General features: G+C 38.2%; 2 protein-coding genes across 8 annotated transcripts in view; both read left to right on the top strand.

Moving 5' to 3' along the window:
* BTRC (beta-transducin repeat containing E3 ubiquitin protein ligase) overlaps positions 1-6723 on the top strand; it is a 169788-nt gene extending 163065 nt beyond the window's left edge. For all 7 annotated transcript variants that reach the window (XM_081328167.1, XM_081328166.1, XM_081328164.1 and 4 more), the window contains one exon: positions 2779-6723. The gene's annotated coding sequence lies outside the window, so the exon portion shown is untranslated. The remainder of the gene's footprint in view (positions 1-2778) is intronic.
* Positions 1-22886, top strand: part of LOC308668558 (solute carrier family 2, facilitated glucose transporter member 5-like) — a gene marked incomplete at both ends in the record, with an annotated part of 36202 nt that overhangs the window by 230 nt on the left and 13086 nt on the right. The window contains 5 exons of the mRNA XM_081328563.1: positions 14015-14074; positions 19716-19814; positions 20203-20363; positions 21241-21365; positions 22619-22764. Of these exons, the coding sequence (XP_081184689.1) occupies positions 14015-14074; positions 19716-19814; positions 20203-20363; positions 21241-21365; positions 22619-22764 (591 nt within the window). The remainder of the gene's footprint in view (positions 1-14014; positions 14075-19715; positions 19815-20202; positions 20364-21240; positions 21366-22618; positions 22765-22886) is intronic.

The following is a 22886-nucleotide window of genomic DNA, read 5'->3' as shown; positions in this document are numbered from 1 at the left end:
TGAATAAATAGGACATTAGAAAATCCCTCACACAGTTGTTGGTTCTCATTTAGAACTACAATAGAATCAAAATGTATCTCATCACAGCTCATCTTCTGGGCAGGATATTTTAACAGATTCATTGAGTCAGTCACCTCCTCTCTCCTGACTAGCATCTGCAACCAACTGTGATTGTCATCTTGCTTCACTGTGGGAACAGGCAAACATAGAAATGTTTGCAGCCCAGAACAGATAGAATACTGAGAATTCCACTAGGGCCAGCATCAGTTCTAGTTCATCACTTTCAGTTCTGTGGGTCAGATGTCTTTGTTTTATCCCATTCTACTGTTTTCTTTCCTTTGTCTTGATGAAGATGCTTTATGGATTGTACCTTTATATCATTCCTTCATTCTTGGTTTGCTTTTTTCCCTCCTTGGGACCTAAGTAGAATTCCATTGTCACCATGCACACCATACCCTAATTCACGTGCAGAAAGGGTAACACAGTAACCTATCTTAACATCTGAACCTTCAGTATCCACTTGGGAGCATCACAGAGGCAGAGTTCTCAAATACCACTAGATCAGGGGTCTTCAAACTTGGCCCTTTTATGACTTGTGGACTTCAACTCCCAGAATTCCTCAGCCAGGCATGCTGGCTGAGGAATTCTGGGAGTTGAAGTCCACAAGTCATAAAAGGGCCAAGTTTGAAGACCCCTGCACTAGATTATGAATTTAGTATAGAAACTTGAAAACCATAGAAATTCAAAGAACTATAATGTTAATGATTCTCAAACTTTGGGGCTATTAAGGCATAAACCTGCTTGTTTCCTTCTAGATTTCTTCCTATCTCCTCCACTCTTCTCCCAGCGCTAGCCTTGTAGCTTCTTCTAGAGGCCCATTTCAAAGACTGTCACTTTCCACATATTCCACTGTTAGATATTTCTTTAAAGGTTGTTCAAATTTTTCATTCCCTCCAGTTTCATTCTAGTATGGAACTTTTCTCCGATTTTGATGGGTGTAATGGAAAGGCCTTCACGCCAGTGGCTTTGTGCCTTTTATGTTTATTGTTAAGACAGGATTTCTAATTGGCATCCCTTTCACATGCAAAACCATTAAACTTTGTCTTGTGGGTTGTGATGAGCTGCCTCTGATACATTGTTGCATTTTACAGCTAGGTGTTTCCTTACTTCTCAAACTTTTTGATATGTCAGTCTAGTACAGGGGTAGGCAACCTCGGCTCTTTTATTACTCATGGACTTTAACTCCCAGAATTCCTGAGCCAGCCATGCTGGCTCAGGAATTCTGGGAGTTGAAGTCCATGAGTCATAAAAGAGCTGAGGTTGCCTACCCCTGGTCTAGTACTTCCCTCCCTCTGCCCTGAACAGAGCAATTAGTTGAAAAGGAACTAAGTCATTTGGATATGCTTTAGGATCTTTTTTCTTTTGTCTAACCCATACTATGTGGACCAAATTTGTCAGGGTTTCTTGGTATCAACAAGGCTTTCTCAAATTAGATGAATTGAAGCCATTAGTTTCTTTTGTTAGTTCATTGATAAGATATTTTTTTACCACAAGACCAGCTGCTTTAACCATACACCTTAGAGTGGTCTCCTTCTGGGCAAACATATGAGAATGGTTTGGTTTGAACAAGAATGCTTGTTCAGGAAAGGAAAGCTATCTCCAATGTGTTCACAATCAAGTGTGGCTTTTTAGATAAAAAGTTGTTACCCATCTGTGTGAATCACAGAGATCGTGATGAAGAATAGCTTATATAGTGTTATGACTTTCAAATCTTCATAGATGGAAAAATGGAGTCTAATATATCAGTTATATAAAGCAATAACAATAGCAACAGAACTTTACAGTGCTTTAGAGCCCTCTAAGCCAGACATGTCAAACTCGCGACGTCATGTGACGTCGCGCGACGTATCGGAACTTTTTCCCATTGCCGGCAATGGGATGGGCGCGGTTTCTCCGTGATGCTCCGGCCCACGGGCCGGCAGTTTGACACCCCTGCTCTAAGCAGTTTACAGAGTCAGCATATTGCCTCCAACAATCTGGGCCCTCATTTTACTGATCTTGGAAGAATGGAAGGCTGAGTCAACCTTGAGCCTGTGAGAGTTGGATCTTCTGAACTGTTGGCAGCCAGCAGTCAGCAGAAGTAGCCTACAATACTGCATTCTAGCCACTGTGCCACCACAACTCACTGACAATCTCTATTAATTCTATGTATTGCAATATAGCCTTTATTTGAAGAGGATAATAATGTGTAGGCGTCAGCCTGTCATTCTGACTGCAGCACAGAGGATGGATAAGTGCAGCACAAGTTGGTGGTCTCGTTTTACTTCTTTTCTTAATTATTCATTTATGTTGTGGGTTTATCAGTCTTTTTCTTCTCAAAAACCACTGACAATTAGAATCCAAGTGTTGTGTTTCAGGTATACACTTCATAATTATATCACACTCACAGAGCTGTATGTACATTCACTTCATGCAAGTTCAGCTGTATGCATGATTTTTATTTTAGGTTATGTAAAGGTTTCAGTATATTTTAGGCATTACATATAAATGCAGAAAGAACTACTCAGTACCACTCCCCCCAAAATGTATTTTTTCCCAGTTCTGTAGAGCTATTCATTGCATGTTCCATGATTAATATGACAAATGTACAAAAAATTATAAATGTTCATTCAAATAAACTTAATGTAGTTCTCTTTAATTTGTAAAGCATGTAAATTAAGTTCTAGTTACAAAATTATAAATTACAAACAATTATTTCCTTGTCTTTCTTTTCCTCAGACTGAGCTGCAATACTTAAAAGATCTGCCAATCCCAGGGCAAAAGATTTATCCTCAAAACAGATATTGCTGAAGAGACAGAGGCTCTCAGACGCTTTTGGAACAAAGTTCTAATGCAGTTGATCTCAAACAAGTTCTTCTCAACACCGCTGACTGCTTGAGTGCTGCTATATCAATGATTTCTTTTATCTTTATTGAATGACTGATGTGCACACTTTCCCTCTTCACACTGAGTCCCCTCAATCCCCTGTGCAGACTTCCTATAAATATATTTAACATGTCAGAATTTCTTGCTTTGCTCTTAAGCAGAAAAATCATTACCATCATTCATTCAACTGGGAGATCCCTTTTGATGTGCAAGTAAAAGAGGAACAGCGGGCTGAGGCCTCTTAAATTTTGAGACTTGTATAAATGGTCCCTCTCTTTCACTGTAAGATGGCCTTGGACTGCAAAGAACTGCCAGGTGAATGCCAAATGAAGGCCCAGGTGGCCAGAAAGTACTAGGTGGTCATAATGGGAGTTTAAAACCATTTCAATTAAGAGCTTTTCATTTATTTATCTGTATTAAATGTTAGTCTGGGAGATGCTAGTAAATGAAAATGTAAGTTTTATTTTGTAAGTCTAATATTGCTTAAGTGGAGAGGTTTATTGATCATCAGTTTTCTTCTTTCAATGGATGCCATATTTAAGGAAGGTACAGTACAAAAAGCTACAGAAACTACAGGGTTGCCTATATCTCCCTACATTTTTCCTATATCTATATTAAATAAATGCTTGCAAAAAAAATCTTATTCTTCCTACAAACCTAGTTGAATCATTTGTGAATGAACCAACATTTATGTATTCTCCCACCTAACTGGAAAGGTACTAATAAAATAATGGATGTTATGACTCCACATTTCAGCTTTTAAGTTGGAAGCCCAGTTTATGTAGGAAGAGAAAATAGTGGAAAAGAAAATTGAAGGGGTTTTGTGCCGATTTAGAGAGAAAAATAAACTTGTTCTGTATTTCTAAGTAATCCCATGATAGGGTCACTAGGCAGCCACCATCACTAACTGGGGGTATTGGAAAATAAGAGCTTAATTCAGTTGGCAAAGTTTTTTTAAGTGTGAAATTCCAGAAAACTAAATGTTTATGTTGCTAGAGTAGTAATTGGCCCAGTACAATCCCTAGTAGCAGTCTCAGTGGATCATAGGTTGATGGGAAGACAGAATATTTGGGCAGCTGGTTTCTGTCTATGTTTTTTCATCCTACATATAATCTATTATCCAGATTCCCTATCATCAAGGAAGTACAGCCTGAGACATTGGTTTTCAAAACAATGTTTTCTCTCCTGAATGCCCTCCGTGTTTGTGCATGTGTGATTGTTTCCCTCTGCCCCCTGGGCGGAGTTTTAAGTAGGGTAAGATGTGGCTAGTGCAACTTTGCTTGTATGTTCCTTCCTGCTGTTTTCCCCAAATATTTTAGTGCTGTTTGTTTCCGAACAAACCAAATACTGGCCAGATAATCTTGGATGTATAAAGTATGTTTTCATAGACAAAGTTTCCATTCTAAAGAAAAAGCTGAAATTGAACTATTCGGATAGAATGAAGATAAATCATTCATTGCCATGAAAGTGGCCGCAAAAGGAAGACTTTTTTCCTTTCAACTTTACCCCGCATGAATTGAAAAAAACTTTCTGTTGAATCCCCAGGTTTTGTTGTCCATTGGCACTAAATATTCCACCTTGTGTTTTCTCTTTCTCTTCAAAACATTAAAGGATTGATTGAATATGTAATTCTCACATATCTAAAATGAAATTTGCTTTGGAATGAATACTAACTTGGAAATGTGAATTGTATATTCACAGTGGAAGCAAATTGGAGCACAACTAAATTTTAGTCATAAGGAAAATTCTTACTTTAAAAATTTGTATTTCTAATACTTGCAGTTGATTATTTAAAACAAAAATGTTCAATTAGGGACACAGCTGAATAAAGGAATCCCTTGCAATAATAGTGAGCCATTTTCACTGTTCCATCATCAGGGAAGCTGAGCATTTTAAAGATTATATTAAGAATTTATGTATGTTTATTACATTAGAATGGGATAAGCACCCCACTATGCAGTTAACAAAATCTATTTTGATTAAATAAGAGACTAAGGAAAAAGCTTCATGTGTATTCCTCTTTTCTGGTCTCAAAGATAAGAATCTTTTTGGGCCTGTGTGAGCAGTGGGATTTCACACTACCCAAAATTAAACGTTTGGGGATTTTACTCTTTCTGAGTGAAATTCTAATGCATCTAGTAACAGCATCATCAAGAGAAATGGTGGTCTGTGTGTAATTTCCTGCTGCCCTCTTGGTTTGGGAAAATCTTTAAAGACTATTAATTTTTTTAATCTTAAACAGCCTGTCTGATACATTTCAACATTGCGAGCTATACATTATTTTTTCTTTCCCTTCCTAAATAATTAAATTATTATTTTCCTGAAACAGAAAACCTTCCAAAGAGTTATTCTTCACACTATATCTAGATAATCCTTAACCTTCATTTTTCTGACATTGACCCCATATATCCAGCTGAAAGTGAACCAAGGATAGTAATGAAAACACAATTGTCTCCCTCATGCTGACTCCAACTGGGTTCGGATGCCTAGAATGCACATTCAGGAAGCGGCATCTCTGATAAAATAATTTTGGCTTCCTCCTGATTTATATCATGCCTACTGGAATAAAGCATAGATGCAACTCATCCTTTTATAGAGCACCATAGGGAAATTTCTGTTGGTGTTTCTGACTGCTTCAAAGTCATAGCCTTTTTAAGATTTTGTAGCAGTTTTGTTTTTCAGTAAAGTTACATATCAAAGTTTTACAAAATGTAATTGGACTGTAGCTCTTCTATTTTTAGTGACCGTGCTCATTCAAGTAACTGCAATTATTTGGTGGCCTTTCAGAAATGGGTCCTTTGATAAACCTTATAATTCTCCATGCTATGTAATATTTTCTGATGCTTTTTTCTGGAACACCTGCAAATTGTCTGTTACGGTCCCATTTCTAGATGCAGAAATATCTGCACAGAATATTAGAGATCTTTTCTTGAAGATTTGGCTCATAGATTGATTTATATGGATAAAAAGCACAACATTTAATGCTCACAGTAAAAAAAAATCAAAAATTCAAATGACTAATCTTTATTTGCATATATATTCAGGATTTAGTCCAACATTAAATGTTGAGCAAGGCATAGTGAAACTATTACGGCTATGAGGAGCTGCATTAGAAAAATAAAACTGGAAAACCATGAAGGTGGATTGTAGAAACTAAAGCTTTTTGATCAAAACATTCACATTTATTTTGCATGCTTTAAAGTATACATTCACTACAAAGAGGGCTAGAAACATCTCATTTGTATAAATAGGAAACAGGTAATTTATGCTCCTGAGATATTTTTAAAAGTATAGCCCTGACAATTCCTGTCTATTGGTTTGGCTAATTTGACTAAGGGAAAAAGAAATTGCTGCTAACCCACACAACATAATATAATAGTAAACCTTTTCAATATCTTCACTCTAAAAGTGTAATTGTCAATCATATTTTATTTTTCATAGCACAAAGGAATAGGATGCTACTTCAAAATCTGGTAAAAATGAATCATGGCAATGTCTCTAATAACTTGTTCCTGTTTGAAAATAAACATCTCAAAGACAAATATATGTTTATTGCAACTGCAGGAAATGCAAAGAATTATACACAGGTGATTAGCAAGCAAATATATGGTCTTATTTGTAACACTGCTCTTTGTTCTTTAGTTTCTAGATCTGGTGAGTGCTTTGGAATTTTTGTGAATATGTTTTGGTGATGTGTAGCTTATATACTAATGTTCACTTGAGCTAGGGGTCATGATAAGTGTGTTTTTAAAAAAAAATTAACTCAGAAAAAATATAAAGACAAGATTAAGCTGTGAACTCTCTAAGTGTTTTTATTTCTGGAATCCTAAATGAAAAATCTGTTATCCAAATGCTGTAGCACTGACTTGCGACAGTTTCCCCCTTGAATGTGTTATTAATATTATAGTAACCTATTACACTGTCCAGAATAAGCAGAGATAGTGTGTTCTTCAAAACGGAAAATATTTACTAAATGAATCCTACAAGATATTTCACTGAAATATCATATTATTAGTTTAGAGGATACCCTAGAAACAGCTATTTAAACAATGCTATTGATACAAACATGTACGATCCAGAATTATTTAGATTATACTTTCTTACCATCTTCACTGAGTCATATCCACTTCAGAATTTCAACTTTGGCCTAACTGCTCTTTTTATACATCATCTATTTGCATACATATTCAAATTTTCATATATATGTGCATTCAGATTAATTTTCAAGAATGATTTTTCCCAATGATAGAACTCTCGCAGGTTAAAGCACTCATATTCAGTATTATGGGGAACACCTACTACTAAAATAAGGGAAAGGAACAGTTAAGTCCAAAGTTGCAGATTTTATTTTTAACATTTAGCCATGTAAGTTAAGGAAAGACATTAGGTAACATACTCATGTTATGCAGCACATGTCAGTGGCTAGAGGTTTAGAGCTAATCATATCCTAATGCCTATTGCAAGATATTTACAGACATTAATGGGGAGAGGAAATAAATGGTTAATAGGAACCCATTTGTAAAACAATTTTTTTATGTGGGTATGTGTACACATGCATTGTTCTGTACCAGCCTGCTACCGGCACTGCAGAAAAGGCAGGGACAACCCCTTTTACAAGAAGGCAAGAGGCTGGAACTAAGCCTGCCAAATTTATGGATACAAAAGCAAACAGAACAAGACACGAACCATGAAACAGGAGCTATTCAAGCGGTTGCCTTCAGCAAACCAGCCCTCCCACGCATTCCCCTTTTATACAGTTCAGGGCGTGGCTTCTCTCTGCCTCCTTCCGAGGTGCCCCATTGCCTTCCTCTGTTTACTCCTGATTGACTGCCTCCTGCGTCAGGCGTCCTTGAACAAGGCCAGCTGTGGGTCATCTTCATCCACGCTGTCAGGCTCACACAGCTGGGTCTGCGTCGTGACCAGGTGGGAGGGGCCTGGCTGAGGGCTCTGTGGAGCCTCAATATTATTCTCAGCAAGCTCTTCAACACCCCCCTCCTCCTCCTCTGAGTCGTCCGACCCAACTGCCAAACCCACAGGCTGACCCTGAATCACAACATGCATGATGATTTGTGCTTAAAAAGCTGGTGCGACCCAGCTACACCCACCCTACTCAGCCACACCCACTCGTCCCTGGCCGCACTGAGTGAGCGCCATGGAGTTAGCTGCACCCAGTCCCCATGCCCACCCAGCCTTGTCAACCCATCTGCATTCACCTGGTTGCGCACGTCCACCCAGCCACATTGACCTGGCTGCTGTGAGTTCTCTTAGACCCTTTTAAAAATATTACCAGTCGCCAGGAGTCGAGACTGATTCAAAGTCACACAAAAAAAGAAAGTAAGATCATTCTTCTGAATCACACATATTTGTGGGTCTTTGTCAGTCTCCCCTCCTTTTCTTCTATTTTATGTCACACCTCATTTATTTCATTTTTCTTTAGGATTTTCCTGAGGATCTAGAATGACCCAAAGTGGCCAGGTCAGTATGGATGGGTGGGCACAACCGGGTGAACACAGCTGGGTCAATGCGACTGGATGGATGTGAGGGAGTGGGTGCAACCAGCAATGACTGAACACAGCCAGGAGTTTGATCCTAACAGGCTCAAGGTTTATTAGCCATTCATCCTTCTGAGGTCAGAAAAACGACCCAGATTGTTGGGGGCAATGGGCTGACTCTATAAACCGCTTACAGAGTGCTATAAAGCACTGTGAAGCAGTATATAAGTGTAAGTGCTATTGCTATTGCTATTTAAAGGTCCTGGAGACAAAGCTTCACAGTAGCAGAAAGTTGATTGTTCTTGCCATATTTATGCTGAGAAACAATCCTTAAAAACTGCGAAAGTTTATAATTTAATTCACTAGGAAACGGTGGTGCAGAGTCAGGTGGTTGTTTGGAAAGTAGAAAAAGTATAATGATTAAAAATGGAATAATAACTTCCAAAATAAAAGAAAATCTGTCGTATGATCACTCATACATAATATTTCACAGCTATGCAGATTATCAGGCAGGAATCTCTTCAAACTGGTATCTACAAATTGGAGGCAATCTCTTTGTCACATTCTGAGATCAGAAAGGAATACGTGTGAGGGACTGGGGCCGATAAACATTTTACTAATGCAATATTATCCTTGATGGTTGTCTTCAGAAATCACTGAAGAGATTCTCACATAATAAACCATAATTTGGTTTATCAATCAATTAATGAGGTACAATTGGACACAAGTTACAGTAGCTAAATTCACATTAAGCCATAAAGAAGAAAATCAAATTTGTGCAATGCCAAAACTAGGTAAATGAGTTTCTTCCCTCTCCCAACCATTGCCATTATTTTTAAATTTACAATAGGCTTGCTCAAGCTGAAGTTTTCCAACTCTATCAATTGTATGCCAGGCTAACGATAGGAGGAAGTTGAAGTCTGGCAAACTGGAGATTACCACCCAAAGTTAGGGAAGGCTGTTTTATAAAGTCCATTCCTCAGCATTAATGCTGAAGTACTTTTGAAAGTTTAGATATCACCTGTGAAATTGGGCACCCCAATAAATCCTTAAGGAACAGAAGGTGACCAATCTTGATATGGTGGTACAAAGTTAAACACAGCCAGGAGTGTGTAAATGTTTGCATGCAATTCTGGGACAGATTCTGATTCCTTGCCTTTATTTGATACACTGGACAGCTATAATAGCTGGAGGGGTTGCCAATTGCCAACAAGTAATACATTATCTTTGCAGAATTTCCACTTTCTGCAAACGCACCCTCCACTCCCTATAAAATACCATATGAAGTGATTCTTTTATGAGCAGAATGAAGAATCTCTGTGCTGGGAAAGGAGGAAACTGCATTATTTCAATGCTGAAACGTCAGTCTTCCTGCTACATGAAGCTAAGTGACTGACCCAACCAAAATTTTCCATATCCAGAAACTTCTGCCTTGAACTTCAAAATGAATGGTGCTTAGGGGTCCTATTATGCCATTTTTTATTTTTATTATTTATTTTCAACCCAAATCTTTCTCAACTAGGCAAAGCTATTTACTTCTATACTTTTGACAGTTCTTCCAAAATGGAAATGCTAATTCTGGAATCATTGGTTACAGTCACATGATTCCTAAATTAGTTTCTGCTTGGATATTTTCAAGTACTGTAGCATTGAAGAAACTAAATGATTTTATTCCATATAAAAGCAGCAATTAATTTTCTTTGAAACTGGCCATTGATATTGCTGCTTAAACCCAGAATGACACACCCTGGAGGAAATACTGTTTTAAATGCCATAAAATTGGAGGACAAGAGTTGTGTTGTATAATGTGCCAATGCAAAACAGCAAGGTTCATGTGCAAGGGAAGCAGAATCTGAGGCCCTCAGACATGTGGTTAGCAAATGCTTTGAGTATGAATGGCAAAAACATTCTGTATTTGTTAAATGTTTAGGGCTGATCTACAAACCTCCCTTGCCTCAATGCATGGATCTCTACCTCACAGCAGAGCCTCTTAGTGCCAGCCAAGATTATCTTGCAAAACATTAGTGTTCCCATTGGGAAATGGAGCAATTCTATGCAAACCTTCTATAAACATGGAGGAGGAGGCGCCTGAGGTCACCCCTGTAGACTGTCTCTTTCCATCCAGTCATGGGGCTTCAGGACTCCTCACCCCTCCAAGAGCAGCAGCCATGGCCCCGCTGCCATCAAGAGGAACACTATGGGGCAGCATTTCCCAAGCAATATAGGATGGGAGGAAAGTATATCAAGAGCTTTGAAAACTTTGAAAGTGCCAGGAATAATTTATGAGAGAGGGAGCAACACAAACACATGCCAGCTACTATGGGGCCCTATCAACTCTGAGGAAGGGCCAGAGGGAAGAGATTCTTTAACATGTGGAGTCAAAATACCTTATTGCAGCCTTATTTCTAGTCCTGTGTTCCCAGCTGCATCAGATCTGCTGCCTATAATTTCTTGGAAGTGAAAAATTCTAACATATCTGGACAGCCCAAGTTGGGAAAAACTGCCTCAATTTAAGTCATTAGAGATTAGTACCACCACCACTCCCGCCCCAGTATTAAAGTAGATAATCTCTGTCAGAGGATTTAAGATAGCAAGGTATAATTCAGATAAATACAGTGGAAGGGAACAAATTTCAAGATATGATTCCTAGCCTTTATTGGTCTAAGGTTGTATCAGTCTTCTTCAGTATCTTCCAGTTTTCTTGACAAAATATATTATTGAATAATACATGTTTAAAAATCTAAAGCAGAAGTGGACTAATTTTTGGTACCTGTACTGGGTATCTACATTTTTTTAAACTTACAAATGATATCTCCAGCCAAGACAAGCAGTCAGTCAGGGATGCAAAGTGGCAAGCCTGCATCATATATAGCTGGAAGTGAGACTTCGTTCCTGGGTTTGGGAAGACTATTAAGTTTTATGTTAGTGTTTATGAGGAAGTTTTTTTAGAAAAAAATTCCTGCTTCAAATTAAGGAAAATCTTCAGTAACTGCAGTTGATGAAAAACTCCAGGAAGGAATTTGAAAATTCTGAGTGACTTTGGGATTACAGATGCTTTGGAAAGCTATGGGATGGTGTAGTCCAAAATGGAATAATCCAAGTTCCCCAATTAAGGGATAACTAAGTGATTTATTTCATCCCCATTTTCATCATTCACATTTGGTTGTGATGTTGTCGTGTTTGTACATACTGCTCTCTGTGTATATACCACTGGGTACATACTATACCACTGTTTAGAATAGAATAGAGCTGGAAGGGACCTTGGAGGTCTTCTAGTCCAGCCCCCTGCTCAAGCAGGAGAACCTATACCATCTGAGACAAGTGACTGTCTAGCCTCTTCTTGAAAATCTCCAGTGATGGAGCGCCTATGATTTTTGAAGGCAAGCTGTTCCACTGGTTAATTGTCCTCACTGTCAGGAAGTTTCTCCTTAATTCTAAGTTGCTTCTCTCTTTCTTCAGTTTCCAACCATCGTTTCTTGTCCTGCCCTCTGGTGCTTTGGAGAATAACGTGACCCGCTCGTCTTTGTGGCAGCTCCTCAAATACTGAAATACTGCTATCATGTTGTCTTGTTTCTTCTTTTCTTTAGACTAGCCAAACCCAAATCCTGCAGCCGTTCTTTGTATGTTTTAGTCTCCAGGCCTTTGATCATTTTAGTTGCTCTTCTCTGAACTTTTTCCAAGGTCTCAACATCTTTTTTGTAGTATGGTGACCAAAATTGGCTGCAGTATTCCAGGTGTGGTCTTACTAAGGTTTTATGAAGTGGTACTAATATTTCATGTGATCTTGATTCTGTGCCTCTGTTTATATAACCCAGGACTATATTAGTTTTTTTGGCTGCTGCTGCACACTGCTAGCTCATAGTCAAGTGATCAACCACTAGGACTCCAAGGTCCCTTTCATAGTTACTGTTTTTGAGCCAGGTTTCGCCTAATCTGTACTTGTACCTTTGATTTTTCCTGCCTAAAAGTAAAACTTTGCTTTTCTCCACATTGAAACTCATTTTGTTGGATAGGGCCCATTGTTCAAGTTTGTCAAGATCTTTTTGGATCCCGAGTTTGTCTTCTGGGGTGTTGGCTACTCCTGTCAGTTTGATGTCATCTGCAAATTTGATGAGTTCCCCTTCAATTCCCTCATCTAAGTCATTTATGAAGATATTGAAGAATACTGGGCCTAAGATGGAACCTTGTGGTACCCCACTACTTACTTCTCTTCATGTGGATGTAGTGCCATTGAGGACTACTTGTTGAGTATGGTTTGCCAGCCAGCTACAGATCCATCTGGTGGCGATGTTGTCTATTCCACCTTTTTTAGCTTACCAAGGAGTAGGTTGTGGTCTTCTTTTATCAAATGCCTTACAGAAATCTAAGATTACTACGTCCACAGTATTTCGCTGATCTATTAGTTTATTCACTTTGTCAAAGAATGAAATAAGATTGGTTTGGCATGATCTGTTTTTAACAAACCCGTGCTGGCTACTAGTTATAACTTTATTATAGCCAAGCTATTCTCCAAAGCACCTGAAAGCAGGACAAGAAGCAATGGATGGAAACTAACCAAAGAGAGAAGCAACCTAGAACTAAGGAGAAACTTCCTCACAGTTAGAACAACTAACCAGTGGAACAACCTGCCTCCAGAAGTGGTGAATGCTCCAACACTGGAAGTTTTTAAGAAGAGACTGGACAGCCATTTGTCTGAAATGGTATAGGGTTTCCTGCCTTAGCAGGGGGTTGGACTAGATGACCTCCAAGGTCCCTTCCAAATTATTATTATTATTATTATTATTATTATTATTATTATTATTATTATTATTATTGTTGTTGTTGTTGTTGTTGTTGTTGTTGTTGTTGTTGTTGTTGTTGTTGTTGTTCGCAGATCTGTTTTTTTATTATCTTTTCTAAGATCTTCCCAGGTATTGATGTTCAACTGATTGGTCTGTAGTTTTCTGTGTCCATTTATACAAACATATACTGTGTTTGTCTATATCATACAAAAATGAAACAGGTCAAGAAACATGCTCAGACTCCAAGAAATGGTAACAAAGAACCTGGCAACATTATTTAGATCAGACTAAACATGGATTCCTGAGGCTTTTAATCAAGCTTGGTTGATTTGAATGTGAGTCTGATATTTGTTTATGCAATGTCTTTGGAAAAAAAACTGGTGCAATACATTCTTCTCTTTGCACCAGCTATCATTCAAGCACAGAGATAGTTAATTGTGCTCTGGGCTGGGCAGTTCCAAATACCTAATAAGATTCGCTTAGTCCATCATGTGATTGGGTTCTCTTTTTATTAAGTTATCTAAAAGAGAACTTTTCCTCCACCTCTTACATCTTTCTTCTTATACGGATCCTTTACTAATTTGGCCCCAGTGTAAATAACTTTCCCTTCCTGATTCTCATTTGGCAGAGCCAGGGAGCCCCAGTCTTGAGCTAGGAGTTTCTTTACAGATTCTATTATTTTTTTTCTGTCTTCATCTTTCCTTTTCTCGTGAGAAGTTCTATTCATGACTTACTGAAATGACTGTGCAGCTCACAATCAGGCAATTCCCCTTCTTTTCACCAAGCTTATATCATATTATCAAGTCATAAAATCAGAACTATCTTTCACAAATGGACAACAGCCCCCCTTCTGCATTCCCAAGAAAAATTACAAGGGTAAGTGATTTTTTTAAAACTTTTTTTATTTGCCACAAGCCCAAAGTTTTTTTTTCTTTCTTTCAAGGAGGAGCGGTCTTAAGATCTGGTATTTTTCAAGTAGTGAAGTAGAATTTTAATTACACCCTATCTAAGAATCCATGCCATCACTATATTCCCAGCTACTCTGTTTTCTGGATTGTGTGGAATAAGTTTCCATTCTCCTAGATATAGCTTGAAAAACTTTAAACCAAAATGTATGGTAGATTTGAGCATTTAAGATCTCTCCAATTGCAGTTGTCAGTTTCTGAAATAACAATTTGTATTTGTATTGCTGTTAAGTAGGCCTTTGGGAAATAATGCCCTAACCTTGGGATTTTTCAAATCACATTGCATACAGTTGGCTGAATGGTTGATTGAAAAGAGTTTCAGTGAAAGTTATTCATCCTTGTTTTAAATTCATCCCCTATTTATTTTCTTTCACTCATTGGGAGGAAATTCTGTTTTTAATTTGTATACATTGCTGATTAATAATTCCCATAAGCCAATGGGTGATGGTGAGACCTTTTCTTACCCAAATTTAGCAGAACTATCACACTTTAATAGCTCAAGAATGTCCGAGAGTTCTGAACAAATACTGAGGGATAAAATAGGCAACCGTGAAGAAAGTAAATCCGGGAGTCATGTAGCCTAATAGGTACCATTTAGCCTGGAACGTTGATTAGCTGTAGCTCCAATTATCTGTCACTGTGCATTCATTCTTGGCCAAGTTCAATGGTTACCACATTGCTCTGTTGTGCAGCTCACAAACTTGCTGCCTGTAATGGAAACTGATATAATTCTGGAGTGGTGGAGTAGATGTGGATGCACATAGTAATGATTTGGTGGTTTGACATATTGTGCAAGCATGAAAAAAATTAAGTCAAAGCTTCAGGAGGCTAAGGAAGCCAAGAAATCATTTTCCTTTCTATCATCTTACTCCTTTGTCTTCTTGCATCTTTACTAATTCTCTCTCTTCGACTGAATTGCATGTTCCTATACCTAAAAGCATAATCAACTCTTTCTTAATACCCCCCCCACTTTACAATATCCTCACCCTTCCAGTATATGGGTGGGGGATCCATCCAGAAAAAAAAAATAGATTTCCTTTCCAAAACAGCTTTCACTGAAGAAGTCTATCTTAGGTGCTAGAGGTTGCTTTAGATAAAGTTTCTGCATACCTTTCTCAGCAATTTGAGTGGTGTTAAGTTGGGTGATATAAAACACATGTAACAAAACATACTGTCTCTCTATATTTCCTGACAAATACTAGCTAGCTGGCCCTTCTTTTTCTGTCCAGTGTTCTGTGTTAGTTAAATGTGTTTAAAGATTTCTTCCTTTTGTGATATTCTCTTCCATTTCTTCTCATTATAAATCGTTTCCTTCTTTCCAAAAGGTTAAGTAATATACACTATTGAAATATCACCAGTTGACCTGGGGCAACATACAGTCTATTTTAAATAGAGAGTTGCATTTTGCTTTTCAGAGCCTGGCTAACAATTTAGAGCTACTCTTGGATGATTCTCTAGTCAGGCGTTCCTTCTACCAGCTTAGGTTTTTATGGCTTCTGAGTGCACTGGAGAAGGCAGATAATGCCACTGTTGCTCATGGCATGGTACAGGTGGTCCTTGACTTACGGCTGGTCACCTAACAACTGTTTGAAGTTACGATAGGCCTCCCTGGAGATACTTACATTGGAACTCCCTGATTCCAAAATTCCGATGCCCCTGGTCACGTGGACCAATTTTGGGCACTCAGCAACCAGCCCACATTTACAGCCATTCACAGTGTCTCACATCACAAGACTGTGTTTCATGATGGGTTTGCTTATACTACTAATTTCACTGGACAGCAAAGAATTTGCTTCCTGAACACGTTTGGATCTATCTTAAGGATTTTTGGATGCTAATCACAAAAATAACTGTAATATAACCTATCACATACCATTTTATAGAAATCTTCTGTTTCTACACAATGGCAATGTACAATGTATCTGTTGGCTATGCCTCACACCTGAAAGAAACAAAGGAAAAAATGAAAGTTTTGTTGAAGCAGATCCAGTATACCAGGTATAACTGGAATATCTGAGGAGATCTAAAAGTAGTGGCTCTGCTCCTTGGAATGCAGCTGTATATGTCAAGGACTGTTGTTACATATGCGAATGGGACAGCCATGAAAGAGAGATACTTTACTTTATGAAGAAATGGCCATTCCAAAAGAATTTGGTTCCAGGACAGAAAAATGTGGCACATGAATCGCTTGTTGTCTATTGTACAATTATGCAGTTGATATCCCATAGTTCTTTTTTCTCTTGTATGCTGAGATTTGAAGCATTGATCCTTTTTTATATTGTTTTGTCTTCATAGTGTATGTTTATGATTGGATTTTTTTTTCAATATGATTTGTGATTGAAAATCAGAATTAAGATAGCAGAGGTGGAAAATCCATTTGGTTAAAATAACAAAAGAGATATTTAAAGTTTAAATCAGTTGTAAAGTAATTGTTTATTCTACCTAAGATACTTGTTCTGTACCAGCCTGCTACCGGCCCTGCAGAAAAGGCAGGGACAACCCATTTACAAACGGCAAGAGGCTGGAATTAAGCCTGCCAAATTTATTAACATAAAACAGAGCAAAACAAGACACCAACCATGAAACAGGAGCTATGAAACAGGAACTATTCAAGCGGTTGCCTTCAGCAAACCAGCCCTCCCACGCATTCCCCTTTTATACAGTTCAGGGCGTGGCTTCTCTCTGCCTCCTTCCGAGGTGCCCCATTGCCTTCCTTTGTTTACTCCTGATTGACTGCCTCCTGCGTCGGGCGTCCTTGAACAGGGCCAGCTGTGGGTCATCTTCATCCACGCTGTCAGGCTCACACAGCTGGGTCTCCGTCGTGACCAGGTGGGAGGGGCCTGGCTGAGGGCTCTCATCAGCAAGCTCTTGAACACCCCCCTCCTCCTCTGAGTCGTCCGACCCAACTGCCGAACCCACAGGCTGACCCTGAATCACAACAATACTTTACCAATATCACATTCTAAATATACAATACAATCTATTGCTGTGATATTTAATATTTAGTCAGCATGTGTCCATTTTCTCTAGGTCCAAAATTCAATGTTCAGCATTAGCTACAATGGAAAAGTTCTATTTACAGACTGGCTAAAGGCATCCCTAATTCCCATTGTGGATCAATCTCCATCTATGAATAACCTTGGATTGTTCCCTCTGAGATATTTTGTACTATCTAATTGCTATGCCATCATCTTCAATTACTTTGAATGGTCTAAAGGTTTCCTCAGTCTAGTTTCTGAGAAAGGAACCTACAGAGGTATCCATCCCTCCTGCAGATTTACTTTGCCTTGTGTAAAGTAGAAGACCTACATATCAACAACAGTTTCTTCTAGTTGACTTCCATGGGTTTTGCCACTACAAAGAGGGATCCAGTGACTTTCCAGATATTGTTGAATTATAACTGCCAACAAGCCCAGCTAGTGTACTCAATGCAGCAAGATAGGGCAGCTTCCAGAGGGCCACGGATTCCCTATTCCTGTTCTAGTCAGTGCTAGTGTTAAAGGGAAAATGGCATATTTTGTAAGTTATTGTCCATGTTTTCCATAGTCAAAGTATAGAATCAAAGTATATTGGGAAATCAGTTCCCTCCTTCCCTGTTGATTCTCATTTTTTTTATTGAAAAGTTTTAAAATACATTTTATCTTTAACAATCCCCCCTCCCCCTCCCCTACCTATCCCTCCCTACCCCTCCCCCCCCTTTCCCCCCTCCCCCCCCACTTCCCAGAGCTAAGTACAGGGTATAAAAACAAAGAACAATCATAAACATCCATATGCTACCAACAATAAATTCTTAAATCTATCACTCTCTAGCTCATATAAGATAACTACAAACAATACTAATATTTCATATAGAGAGAGAAGAAAAAAAAAGAAAATAGAAAGGAAGACTTATTCAAATGCTAAATGAAACTTTTTAGTCCCGTATTTCTTCTGGATATATTCAATCCATTTTTTCCACTCCATAATATAACGTTCTTGCGAATGATCTTTCAAATAAGCCGAAATCTTTGCCATTTCTGCCAGGTCAGAAACCTTTAAAGTCCATTCTTCTATAGTCGGCAGTTCCTCCTTCTTCCAATACTGACCTATTAAAAGTCTTGGTGCTGTAACTAAATTTAACATCAACTTAGTGTCCACAACAGTAGCATCTGTAATTATACCCAACAAAAAGAATTGCGGACAAAACTTTATCTTTTGCTTGAAGATCTTCTGCATATTCCACCAAATTTTTATCCAAAAAGCCTTGACCTTTTTACAAGTCCACCATATGTGAAAATATGTTGCATCTTCACCACCACACCTCCAGCATTTTGGCTGATAGTTCGGATACATACTTGCAAGCTTTTTAGGATCTAAATGCCATCTATAAAACATTTTATAAAAGTTCTCTCTTAAGTTTTGAGCTTGTGTAAATTTTACGTTCCTCACCCAGATCTTTTCCCACGTATCCATTGTAATAACTTCTTGGATGTTCTAGGCCCATTTTATCATACAGTCTTTAACCAGTTCTGTTTCTGAATCAATTTCTATCAATGCAAGATATATCCGTTTGATATGTGCTGGACCCTGATTTCTAATTTGCTTTATCAAATTTTCATCAGTCATTGCAAAACCAGTTTTCTGATCTTCTTTCCACCTGGCCCGTAGTTGAGTATATTGAAACCAGGTTTGAACAATCTTCTCATCTTGCAAGAAATTATACGATTTTAAACACCATACACTTCTTTCCAAGCTTAAAATCTCCTTATACGTGGTCACATCATGTTTGAAACCAACATTTATGTTTTCTATTGCGTGTTTTGGAATTGCCCACAATGGTATCTTACAGTCTAACTTGTATCTATACTTCTTCCAAACTCTCAACAATGCCTGTCTTAAAATATGCACTTTAAACACATTATCTACCTTCTTATCATACAACAAATATGCATGCCAGCCAAATAACAAGTCATGGCCCTCAAGATTTAATAATCTCTCTTGTGTCAAATTAATCCAATCACTTATCCCTGCTAACGCAGCAGCTTCATAATATAATTTAAGATTGGGCATTTTAAGACCACCTCTTTCACGAGTATCCTGCATAATCTTAAGTTTAACTCGTGGCCTTTTCCCTGCCCAAACAAATTTATTGATACCCCGTTGCCATTCTTCCAAATTAGAATCTTTCTTAAGAACCGGTATCATTTGAAATAAGAATAAAAATTTAGGCAGGACATTCATTTAGGCAGGACATTCTCATTTTTTTTAATTATTGAGGTTGAAGATTCTATAATAACCAACCTAGGAAATACATGCTTGGTGCCATTTCAGATTAATGCATCTTAATGGCTTGAATAGATCTTCCTCAAATAATATCTTCTGTCTTTCCTATCTCCAGCACCAGCACAATATGATCCAACTCATTTAAATTCTGGGAAATCTAAAGCCATCTGATGTAAAAGGCCTCAGACTTGAGGAAACATATTTAGAATGGCTCTTAATGATGTCACTAGACTTTTGAGAAATCATATATTTCCTTTTCTGATCTGACTTTACTTATTTGTCTCTCCTAGCATCTCACCTTTCCACTTCTTGCTGTTACACTCCTGTCATCATTTGGGTCCTCCATGCTGTATGGCTTCAATCTGGCTGTGGTAAACTCTCCAGCAGAGGTAAGACAGAAATAGAAAGTGGAAAGTGAAATTATTTTTCTCCTAAACAAGCAGAACAGTGCAGGGGTGCAATGGATTGACATTGTTCTTGAGTTATAATTCCCAATGTTTCTCACCATTGACTTTGTTGAGTGGGTTGACAAAGCTACAGTTCAGAAACAATCTAGATTTCCCATCGCTGATCTGGCAGAAGGCCTTTTCCATTTCCTGACCTTAACAAGAGAGCTATCTCTCTTCTTTTTTTTCAGTACTTCAGTGTTTTGATTGATATCATCCCCTCCAGGCATTACTGGCCTTCAGCTGACCCAGGCATCGTGAAAATTGACCATGGTAAATGTGGATTGTGACAATCTTCTCTTTATCAATCTCCCTTTCCGTCCTTTTGCAGCACATCAAAGCCTTCTATAATGCAACATGGTACAAACGCTATGGGCAAGGCCTGGCTCAAGGACCTCTCACTCTCATGTACTCCCTGACTGTCTCCATTTTTGCCCTGGGAGGCTTGGTGGGGTCATTTCCTGTGGGAATACTGGTCACCCAGTATGGGAGGTAAGAGCTGTGCCAACAAGAGTTACCTTGTGGTAAGATGGGTGACCAATAAATTTAATAATAAATAAAAAACAAGGTAGTGATTCTCAATTATACATAGAACATGCAAGCTAGCAACAGTGCTTGATGTACCCTGAAATCTACACATAATAGCAAGCTCACTGCCACACCTAGGATAATTTTTTTCTAATCTGATGGTCCCACTCAAGTGTGTTAGATTACAATTTTCATTCTGCATGGATTATATCCCCATTAGCCTGCCTATGGATGATGTTTGCTGTAGAGTGTAGAATAACACATAAGAAAGTTACCAGGATAAGAAAACTTACTTATATAACATTAAAGTATTTAAATATATTTTCTGTTTAATTAACTTCCAAGATAAATGAGCATTTGTATTGTCCTTGGGTTGTCTTAGAACTTCATTTTGTTAAAGGTGGATTTTAAATAATGAAAATAATTAAATAGATAATTGAGTTAATCAGCTTGACCTCCAGAGAAAAGCCTGACACATTCCTTTTTGCCCGTCTTTCAGTCATGCCCTGCATTTAATTTAAAGTTTCTCTGAATCATTTATGCTGTCATAAGAAAAATGTCTGTATTTATGCTCTAGCAAGCTCTTCTTTTTTTACTCTAAGTTTTTGGTATCCGACTCATTAAACTAGCTTCAGGAATGTACAGTGAATTGTTTCGCTGGCCAGTTTATTTCTCATTCCGTCTGATAAATCAAATAGTCCTCATGGAAATTAAGAAGGGGGAATGCCAATCTCTTTTAGGATAAAGAAGAAAAAGGGGTTATGGTAAGACAATTTTGGGGAGACAGAAGGAAAAGAGAAAAATATGAGAGAAAAAAATTTTTTTGTCTTTTCGTTACCAGGAATGGCACTTTGATCCGTAGCAACTTTCTTGTTCTGCTGGCTGGCATGTTAATGGGATTCAGCCGCTACTTTGGATCCCCTGAAATGGTCATTTTGGGGCGCTTCATTATAGGCATTCATTCTGGTAGGATCTTGCTGCATTAATAAAGGAAAATATTTGTCGCTCAGGATTGAAATGAGGGGACCTTGGTTGTCTTTGAGCTTAGTTGCTTTCTTGCAGATGTTTCATTACCCAAATTAGGCAACATCATCAGTGCTAATCCTGAAGATGTTACCTAGTTTGGGTAATGAGATGTTTGCAAGAAAAAAACAAGCTCAGAGACCATTGATATGCATTGATATGCTTTCTCCCTCATGTTTCCCTAAAGCAAGTCAAGTACATGAATTGGTTTTTGCAATGTTATTATAGAAGCATTGATCTTTTAATCCCATTGCGGTTTGGAATGTTTTTATTGAAGCTACAAACTACTGCAGAATTTAGAGAGAGAGATGCAGCCTATCTCTGCCCCGCGCCCACTTGCATTGCATCAGATTTCTCAGCAGTTACAATATATAGGAATGTCATTACGCAAATGCAAAGTTAGTTAAGAAAGTAAACAAAATTATCATTCTCAGCGAAAGCAGTCCTAAATAGTATAAAGACGATTGTTATAGGCATAATAATAAATGATTGGCAAATCAATGGGCATAAATGCAACAAATGTGCAGGTCTCAGAATTAGATGGAAAATAGTCCCTTTTCCCTCACTTACCCCACATACTGTTTTGGGGGCTGTGTACCTTCTGGAAACCAGAAAGTAGGCAACCACTACAAAATAGCATTTACATAGCCTTTTCCATCTTAGTGCCCTCCAGATATATTGGAGTATAGGTTCCAAAATTCCCAGGTGATATGAGGTACAGGCTAGAAATTATGGGTGCTATAGCCCAATTTGAAGGACAGCAAATTGAAGAAGGCCAAGCTAGCTATTTCATTTGCAAATAAAGTTCCCTGTTGAGCTTGTCTTGAAATGAAAAGAAAAATGTCACCTTCTTAATTCAGGAATTGAATTCTTGCCACAAAAAACCCCTACTCTATTCCTAATAATTGACTGCAGATTCATTTCATAAATAGTCTGAATTAGGCTGTTTCCCCAAGAAATGTCATACCATAATGAACTAATTATAATGGTGTCACATTTTTATCTTTTTACTGTAAAGCTGACTTTTTAATTATTTATTTTGTTTATTCATTTGTCAGCTTGAATGCCACCTCAATCACAAGAAACTCTAGCTGGCTTTGAGAATAGGATTCAATTATCAAATACTGTAAGTTATCAGCTAAATATAAAAATGTTGGAAATTCATCATCTTTCTTCTTTTTCTACTCTTCTATCAGGCATCTGTCTCAGTGTGGTGCCCATGTACCTGGGAGAAATTGCCCCGAAGAGCCTCCGGGGATTCCTGGGCCTTGTTCCAAGCACCTTCATTTGTCTGGGGGTCTTCTCTGCCCAAGTCCTAGGCCTTCCAGAGCTTCTGGGGGAGGTAAATGCCATACTTTCATTTTCTGGATGAAATGAGTGAGGGCAGGGCACCCAGTGGAATGCAGTTCCTCTGCTGTTCGGAAAGTTAAGCTGAAAAAATGGCAAGAGCACCATTTTCTATCC

Source organism: Vipera berus, assembly GCF_964194415.1.
Source record: "Vipera berus genome assembly, chromosome: 5".
Classification (NCBI taxonomy): Eukaryota; Metazoa; Chordata; class Lepidosauria; order Squamata; family Viperidae; genus Vipera; species Vipera berus.
Note: the sequence above shows the minus strand (reverse complement) of the source record. Positions and strands in the feature narration are given on the sequence as shown.